The sequence below is a fragment of the Micromys minutus genome (assembly GCF_963924665.1).
Source record: "Micromys minutus genome assembly, chromosome: 10".
Classification (NCBI taxonomy): Eukaryota; Metazoa; Chordata; class Mammalia; order Rodentia; family Muridae; genus Micromys; species Micromys minutus.
The window spans coordinates 46930841-46940595 of record NC_137979.1 but is presented as its reverse complement, the minus strand read 5'-3'; the positions used below and the strand labels follow the sequence as shown (position 1 = coordinate 46940595).

Genomic DNA, 9755 nt, shown 5'->3' with positions numbered 1-9755 from the left:
TGGGTTCAAGGTCAGTCTGGTCTACATAGTGAGTTCCAGGACAGCCAGGGCTACATAGTGAGACCTAGCTCAGAAACCCAAACCAAAAAAGTTCAAGTTTAAAGTGACCTGTGAGAGCCAAGGCAATTCTTAGCCACAAATATTGTAGGAAGGAAAGTTGTCTACTTACTTTACATGGTAAACACCCAGGGTTGCTTTTTTCCCCCTCTTCTTTTTGAAACTGTGACTGATTTGGAACTCAATATGTAGATGAGGCTGGCTTCAAATCTACAAAGATTTGATTGTCTCTGCCTCTCAAGTAGCAGCGCCCCCTCCCCCCAAACTGGCATTACTTTATGATACTAGCTGGTTATGGTATCTTAAAGAAAAAAATTAGGAACGGTAGCACATAGCTGTAATTTCGGCTCTTGGAGGCAGAAATAGGTAGATGGAGTTCAAGGCTTCTTGGGCTCTACAGCCAGACTTTACTATCTCAAGCCAAAAGCAACCCCAAAAAAGACTGGCAGAGAGATGGTTCAGTGGGTAAGTGGGCTTGCTCTGTGAGCCCGGGTACCTGAATCCTCAGCACCACAAGAAGCTTGTTGGGGCTTTTAGGCGATGAGCTTAGGTCAAGGTTTAGTGAGAGGCTCTGTCTCATAGGCATAAGGCAGAGATTAAAGCAGGACACCTAATATCTTCCTCTGGTCTCTGAGCACATGGACGGGTGTATGCACCTGCATGCACACACACACTACACATACATGCTCACACTCCCAAGAATAAGACAACCAGACCTAATGCATACTGTGACACACATATGTATACAGAGATACATGTAATTACTTGTTGGATATGGTGGTAAGTGCCTTTAATTCCACCATTTGGGAGGCAGAGGCAGGTGGATCTTGAGGTGGAGGTCAGCTTGGTCTCCATAGCAAGTTCTAGGCCAGCCAGAACCATACAAAAAAAAAAAAAAAAAAAAAAAAGGACAAATGGTATAAAATGGTATAAGCTGTGTTTGTCAATCCAGATCCCTAAATGATACTTGTGATGTCTTCTCTCTACTGTTCCACATTCTCCTCCCTGAGAGCCCTCCAGGCGGTTCCCCTGTCTTCCTGGTGGGATGACCTAAATCTTCACTTCTGAGCTATTGGAACTTTGGTCTCACTCCCTTTGTCAGGCTAGGTTGTTTGAATTCCCTACTTACGTTTATTGTGAGACTGGAAACACAGGGCCCCTAGACATGATCCTTCTTGTCCCTGACAAGAGGCGTTCCCCTCATGGAAAGCAGGGACAATAGTAACCTGTAGGCCTAGCTCTTTCTAAACCTATTTTATTTATGGTTCTAGAATTCGTCAACCTCCCTTCTAGCCCACTGACCAAAAGTAGGGGAAGAAGAAGGCTTACAGGAAGTGGGGGTTTGGAAGTAGTTCTTTGAGTCAATTCCACTCTTTGCTGTCAGGATAGCAGCAGTCCAGTCCAATAGCAAGCGAGCACCAAACAGGAGTCAGTAGCAGCGGCTCAATCCAGCAGAAACCACAAGGTTCTGCAGAATCGGCATGAGTCAGCAAAAATGGCGAGTATCAGTGGGAAGACTGTGAAAAGTTCTTTGGTGCTTTTCTCTTTATGAAATGAAGACCAGTAGAGACCAGCAGAAGCATTTCGAGGTATAACAATGCAAGAGCATCCTTTCATTATCTGTAGGGGTTCTCCTTACACTCTTCAAACCTCTCGCACCCTCCCAAGTATCTGCTTCAGCCAAACATCCTCTCGTGCGTCTGTTACAGAGAAACATTCTCTCACAAGACAGCTTCCAGAAAAAGATCCCGTGACACAACTGAGCTTCCAAAGAATCCGGAAATTTCCACTTCAGTAGCCTCTGATAGTCACTAACTTTTGGCCTGCAGGTAGGGAAACCCAAACATGGCCAAGAAGCAGCCATGGTGTTAGGAATTGGACCCAGGGCCTCACACATACTTACAAAGTGCCTAATCACAGCACTATGCCCCTAGTCCTATTGTTGGGTTCAGGGTTGAATCCAAGACAACTCACTTCAGATGGAAGCTTAAAAATGAAAACTTTAATTTCTGAGCACTCAGGGAAGTGGCCTGTTGAGGATCTGAACTGTGTCCCCGAGGGGAAGCTGTATTGAATTTTTAAAGAATAGGAACACAAAGCTGGGGAGAGCAGGGGGAGCTGCAGTGTCATCTAATTGTGTTTGGCAATATGGGTTAAGCAAGGAAGCATCTGTAGGAGACTGGGCTGTATCCAGGGTCCTTAATTCATTCTCCTGGACTTTAGATCTGCAGCTCAGAGTGATAAGGGGACAAAGGAACAGGTCAGCTGCATGTAGGTAATTAGGGCACAAAAGGCAATTGGTTATATATTTTCATAACTTATACACCTTAGTTTAGATAACAGTAATTTCTATATATTTTTTATACTGGCTAACAGACAATTAAAACATTTGGAGAAGTTGGATAGGCATTCGTTCCTAGACCAGGGAACATGAACTTATTTGACCCTGCCAACAAGATGGAGAAGTTGTCCCTGAGATGGCCGGACTCAGACTACTGTTTACAGGAAGTCCCTAGCTTCCCTAAGGCCTAGGACCTTTAGTTTCTGAAAATAAAATGGTAGCATGGAGAATACTTGGAATACATTGGTTTTTTTTTTTTTGTTTTTTTTTTTGTTTTTTTTTTGAGACAGAGTCTCTTGTATCCCAGGCTAGGCTCAAACTCCATATATAGTCAAGTATGACCTTCAACTTTTGATCTTCCTGCCTCCATTTTCCCAGTGCTGGGAATATGAGTATATAATGAATGAGTATATAATGAGCTCAGTTGTATACTACTATGACCATTTTATAGGTTAGTGGGGACTGAAGCCAAGGCTCTGTGCATATTAGGTAAGCACTCTACTAACTGAGTTACACTGTCCCACTCCGATTAACTTTTTTTCTAAAAAAAAAAAAAAAGAAAGAAAGAAAAGGTGACATGATGTCTAATCATTCTAGATAAGTGACAAAGTGACAATACCACTAAAGTCCAATTTGGTGAATCCATGGGCTTACTGGGGTTGTTTACAAGAGTTTAGGTTAGGAGCTACTTATAGGAGCAGAGGAGACTCAAGGGTAACAGAATCACTGAAAACCCATCCAAGTACGATGACTTATGAGAACTGGGACCCTGAAATTCACTGAGCAACTTGGAGGAGGCACAACAGGGTACAGCTGTCTTCTAGGCAGCTCAGCAGGACAGTGTCTTCCAGCCTCAGCTGGTATGTGTCTCCTTAGAAGTCCTGGTTAGGGGTCCTGTACACATGGTCAGTTTCAGAAACTTCCTGAGTTCAATTGTTTACTTCCTGAGTCTTTTTGTTTGCTTAAAAAAAAAAAAACCCACCAAGACATTTATTTACCTATTTTATGTGTATGAGTACACTGTAGCTGTCTTCAGACACACCAGAAGAGGGCATCAGATCCCATTTGCAAGCCACCATGTGGTTGCTGGGAATTGAACTCAGGACCTCTGGAAGAGCAGCTAAACCATCTCTTCAGTCCTGTTTGCTTGTTTTATGAGAGAGGCTTTCTCTATGTAGCCTTGGCTGTCTGGAACTCGCTCTGTAAATCAGGCTGGTCTTAAACTTACAGAGATGCTTCTGCCTGTGCCTCCCAAATGCTGAGATTAAAGGTGTTTGCCACCATGCCCATTGACATCATGAGCCTCTGTTTCTCTCCAGGATGGGATATATCAACTCTAAGGAACTCACTATACTACAGGTCCATGATGATCTCTGTATCTACCGCCATGGTCTTGGTCACTCTCTTCATGGACCTATGGTAAAAAGATTAAGCTGTTAGAAACTGGTTGACCTCCCTCAGATCCTATCCACTGAAAGGTGTTCAGCATCTTTGTGCAGCAATGCTCTTGGATGGACACTGATGTGAGTCATAGAGATCCATGTGTTCTGTGCTCCCTCTCTAAATCCATTTCCACCTCCTTTCCCCAAGAAGCCTGTGTGTCTGATTTCCTTCTTTTTAGGGAATGGAGCCTCAATATATAGTCTAGGCTGACCTTGAATTAACGTACAGCCCTCTTGTCCCAGTCTTCCAAGGGCCAGAATAGTGATATATATATATATATATATATATATATATATATATATATATATATATATATATATATATATATATATATATAGAGAGAGAGAGAGAGAGAGAGAGAGAGAGCAAGTTCCAGGACAGTCTATTTTTCTCTGGATATGCCTGGTGCCTAAAGAAACCAGACGTCATCGGATCCCTGGAAACTAGAGTTGCAGACAGTTATGAGCTTCCATATGGGTGCTGGGAATGGAACCAGGGTCTTCTGCAAGAACAGCCAGTGCTCTTGACTTCAGAGCAACCTCCCCAACCTACTCTGCTTTTCCTTTTGAGATAGGATCTCATTCGCCCAGGCTGACACTGTAACAGTGGCGGTCCTGAACTCCTAATTCTTCTGACTCCACCTTGCAGGCCTAGCTTTATGAACTGTTCTTACAATCAAATGTGGTGGCCCATGCCTGTCCTGCACTCAGGAGGCTGAAGTGGGAGGACCGTCTTGAGTTTGAGACCAACCTGGTCTACTTAGTTGGCTACAGTTAGACCCTGTCTCAAAGGGAAAGAAAAAAAAAGAATAAAAAGAGAAAAAGAAACTAAAGGGCCTAGGGTGTAAGTCAGTGGTAAAGTGCCTCTACCACGCCCAGGCCGACCCTCTCCCAAGTGCTGTAACTACAGATGCCAGACATCTGTAGCTGTAAAATTCTTACCTGAGAATCTCCCTAACCATCTCTGAATTTTTGCCTCATGACTTGCTAAGCTGAAACTATTTTCTATTTTGCCCTACAAGAGCTTAGCAGCTGTAAGGGCAAGTACTTCCCTGTCCAACTCCTCTCAGGACTGTGCAGACGGTCTGACGTCCCTGTCTAGCACAGGTACTTTGACACCGATTTTCGACATGTCCTGTTTGAACTTGTACTGCGGTCTGTTGTGGCTGGAGGGGATTCTTTCTGATCCTCTTTCCCCGGACAGATGAGAACAGCATCGAATCAGCTCAGCACTTATCAGAAGTTGTGATACTTTAGTATCGTCAGCACATCTTTCTGTATCCAGGACTGTTGTTGATGATGTTTACAGTCAGTTCCCTGGGCTGGCAATGGTCCGTCTTGTCTCTCCAGGATCCAGGTCTGGGCTGTACTTGGGTACTTCACTCCTGTCTCTTTTAAGTCTTTGTTTTGTTTTCCAAGACAGGGTTTTTGTGTGTGGACCTGGATGTACTGGAGCTCTCTCCATAGACCAGGCTGGCCTTGAACCCAGAGATTTGCCTGCCTCTGTCTCCCACCAACGCCAACACTGGGTCCCTCTTAAGTCTTCAAGGATGAGTCTCTGCTATTCCACATACGATATTGTGAGCAGTAGGGAGACTCCAGGGGCTTGCACTTTGTTTTCCCGCCATCTGATTCTTACTCCTCACCACAGGGAATTAAGATGGAGACTCTGCCAGCGTCATGTTTATTTGTCATTATACATTCCTAGACTAAGAAATTACAAGGTATGCCTAAGGACTCCCTGCACCTTCGGTGAGACACTTGTGTGGAGCTCCACAGGCTTCTTTGTGCCACCCTTCTATACTCTGACACCATGACCTTCTGGGTCTTTGGGGTAAGTGTTGGCTCGGGCCCTGTGCTCAATAGCTTAACTTCTGAACTCTGCGTGGGGCTCCTTTCCCAGCATGCAACACCCTGATCGGTAGCTGTTTTGGGAACCCAAGTGGATTTGGAAGCCAGGCAAAGGATTATGGTTTCCCATTTCAGCAGCTGGCATCAGCCGTTGGCTCCTCTGTTCTTCATCGTTGATGTACTGAATCACCATGGTGGAAGCGACCATAGTCCAGTCTGGAAGCCCTGCTTGCTCCCTTTGGTTTAGCTTTTCTGTGACAATAAAGTCTACCTTGTTAGGGATGGTAATACTACACTGTTTCATGGCCATTTGGTACCCTTCCCATCCCTAAAGCACCAACTAGGCTAAGTCTACAGGAGCAGCTCTTCCATTAACCATGGCCTAGATCTTTGAAAAATTTTAAATGTATTTTATATGTATGAGGGTTTTATCTGTGCATATGTAAGGATACCATGTGCATGTGGGTGCCACCAGAAGTCACAAGAGTGTCAGATTCTCTGGATCTGCAGTTATAGGTAGTCATGACACAAGATGTGGGTCCTGGGAACCAAACCCAGGTTCTCGGGAAGAACAGTCTGTATTCTTTAACTGCTGATCCATCTCTAGCACTTAGTTTGTGTGTTGAGCAGGTCTTACTCTATATCCTAGACTGGCCTTGAATTCAGAGCAATTCTCCTGCCTCATGTACTGGAATGTTGGGGTTGCGGGTGTGAGCCACCATGCCCAGTAACTCCTCTCCAATTTCTGTGCAGATCTAATCCCAATATCTCAGAATGAGGCTTTTGTAATAGGACCAATGCAGATGTAATTAATTACAATGGCGTGTGTGTGCTGTTTACTAAGAACATCAGTCACACAGATTACAGCACACACCCTATGACATCAAGAAGGAACCAACTCTGGCAACATGTGGGTCTCAGACTTACGGTTCTCCAGAAACCAAGAGGCGACAGCTTCTCAGTGGTGCTTCCCTTCCCTCTCCACAGCATTACTATGTTCCTAGCAGAACACTCCATGCCCTGGCAGATTCCTTTGTCTTACACAGTAATTCTATTTTCTCATGCCCACCTCTGAGCCTTTTGACCCCTTCTCCATACTCCCCTGAGACAATTTAACATCTGCAGTGCAGGTCCTGTAGAGCATTGTTTGTCCAAGCTACAAGAAGGTTGTCCGTGGAGACACAAGTAGTGGCTCTAGGTGTCCTTTCAAGGATGACATCTCAAGTCCCAAGAAGATGTTGTCCAGATCTTGAGCCCGCATCTGCTTCACTTGCTTAGGTTCGCTGCAGTGGTCTATAGCCTCAGACGTCCACTACCCTGTGTGTTCATCCAGCTCCTCCTGGTGCATCTCTCTAGTTTACTCAGATCTTGCTAAATTTTGAAGTGAGTAGGCCTTTCTCCCCTATCCAGGACAATGCTTCCCCACATGCTCAGGTTTGGTCTTAGTTTCTGGTTTAGAACCCCTGAAGGAGTCAGGCTCAGACCTTTGGAGACATATCATCTTCTGAAGGGTCTGCCTCTGGGAGGTCTCCAGTACAAGGGAAGCTACTCACCTCCAGAAAGGCAGAGGCTCTTCCAGTCTTAGAGAAGGCTGCCAGTTGCAGGTTAACCTCTCAGTATTCCACCCGAAGTGTCACAGCCCCCCTCCCTTTCCCCTGGGACTTCAGTAGAGACTTGCTTGTGCTCTTGTTTAGCCCATTGTGCTGTGTTGAAGCCAGGATTCCAGGCATTTTCTTTGGGTGGTGGTCCCAAAGAACCACAGACACCCCAATAGAAGTAAGGATTTGAGATTTGGAAGCGGGGAGGAAGCCAATAGAGAATGTCACTGAACAAACTATTGATGCGGAAACCGAGGAGCCCTGCTGGGGAAGTATGGGAGACAGTAGGGAATGCCTCAGAGTCCATTCTAGGGGTGAGAGGCACCGAAACTTATCTTTCAACTTGTCTCTGTCCAGTTTGGCCAAAACAATGGTCTACAGCCATGTCTCTCTAAAAGTGCAATGAACACTCTCATCCTCTGGGTACCCGTCCCATGCTTCGTTTTCCATCTGGATGAGAAGATAGATGCAAGTGGGCCAGAAACCAACTACACACCTGAAATTTGTTTGAAGGATGAGGAACAGAAAGGGCAAGTCTTCCAGGGGGACCTCAAGAAGGAAAGAGAGCCTGTCATGTTTGGGCAGAGAGAAAAGAACATCCCAGGAGCTGGGAACACCAAGGACAAAGGAGCAGGAAATATCATAACGTGTCTGTGTGAGGAAAGGAAGGGGAAGGAAAAGACTGGATTCCTGGGATGGGAAGAAGGCAGCTGAGCTGGCACAAGGATTTAGAATGGAGTCATGGCCTCATTGTAAATGGAATGGGAGCCTGGGAAGGTTCCAAGAGTGACACACACACACACACACACACACACACACACACACACACACCTCTCTCTCTCTCTATATATATATATATATATATATGTATATATATATATATATATATATATATATATAATTTTATTTGAAATTAGGTGTTACAGGTCTATGTGCTTGTGAGTGCAAACGAAACGTCCAAGGAGGTGAGAAGAGGGTTGGATTTCCTGGAACTGGACTTACTTATAGGCAGCTGTGAGCAGCCCAATATGGGTGCTAGGAACTGAACCAGAACCCCCTGAAGGAGCAGTAAGCTTAACTGATTAACCTCTGACCATCCACCCCGACCCAGATAGATTCTCCAGTAATGCTACTATCTGGTCTGCCTCTAAGGTGTACTCAACTCTCCCTCCTGCCTCAACCCCTCTCCAGTCAAGCACATGACATGCCTCAGGGATACATTGGAAGATAGTTTATTTTGAATATGTTTTGTAAGGACTGAGCTGGGGATGGCTGGAGATGGCTGGGCTCTGGAAGAGCGTTGCTAGTTATACTGCTCTTCCTCAGCGCTGCGGCGGCCAAAGTCCATCCATTCGTATGCCTCCTCTTCTTCCTCCATTCGTGGTCTCTGCATCTTGGACAGGTCTGAGGAGGTGACAGGAGGTAAGAATGGAGAGAAGAAGGCCAAGTCTCAAGGAACTGTGGGGTCAGTTTGGGGGAACCATAGCCAAAGCTACCTGGGTCAGCAGCTATTACCTGCTATGAAGTGCTGAGTCCCCTGAGGCCCCAGCTGTCTTCGATGGTGAGAGGCTGGGCCCACCTTGTCCAGCTGCTGCTGTTCCAGGCCCCCATTGGACCCTGGTCCAGAGGATGCATCCTGCAGCTGGGAGCAGGGTTTCCAAGAAGCTTCTGAGAAGGTAGCTAGAGCCAGCACTAGGACCAGTGTGCACACACACAGCCGAGGCATCTTGTCTGAGAAGGAAAGAGAACTGAGCTTCAAGTTGAGGTTATTCCATAGTCCCAGAGGTAAAGGACTAGACCAGATGGGGTCTAAGCTGCCTAGCTACAGAAAGAGGGAGAGGAAGAGGTAGAGGAGGGGAGGTGGGGGAATAGGGGCTGTCCAGTCTCAATGGAATAAGGTGTAGAGCGATAGACTTCCTCTGATGTCCATACAGGCCCTGGCATTGCCACTAAAATGTGTGTGTGCACGCACAAACGCACACATACACAATTCGAGCACACACATAATTTCAAATGCAAAAAGCCCACAATAGCCATAGAGCAGTGTTTTCTAGACTGTTCTGCCAGATGAGGCTACGTCCAGTGACTCTTAGAACTTAAAGTAATTTTTAAAGAGCAACAACAAAGATGCACTGATGCTAAAGGATGTTATAGATCATACACTGTCACTTGGAGACCACCAGCACGTCCATCAAGGGCTGGGCAACATGGTTGCTAGGCAACCTTGGAAGAGAGGCCCCCACTGTGTTTAGATGATGAAGGGCCTGAAACTACTTATGCAGCTAAGGGGAAAAAAATTAAACCCAGCATTTCCAGCTAAGCAGGGGGGTGAATCAAGTCTGGAGAAACTACAGCATTGACCAGCAAACATCAAGTTCCAACCAAGCCTTACCTGTTCTTTGGACTTGATATTTTCTGTTTTGTTTTTGTTTTTGCTTAAAAAAAAAACAAAACCTTTCCCCCATA

At 45.6% G+C, this 9755-nt stretch overlaps 1 protein-coding gene across 1 annotated transcript; it reads right to left on the bottom strand.

Annotated features, from left to right (window-relative positions):
* Positions 1-8592: 8592 nt before the first annotated feature.
* On the bottom strand, positions 8593-9015 carry GAST (gastrin; the record flags this gene model as incomplete). Its single annotated transcript, XM_080922448.1, has 2 exons — positions 8593-8693; positions 8805-9015. The coding sequence occupies 2 exons, from the start codon at positions 9013-9015 to the stop codon at positions 8593-8595; spliced, it is 312 nt and encodes a 103-aa protein (XP_080778574.1).
* Positions 9016-9755: the final 740 nt, after the last annotated feature.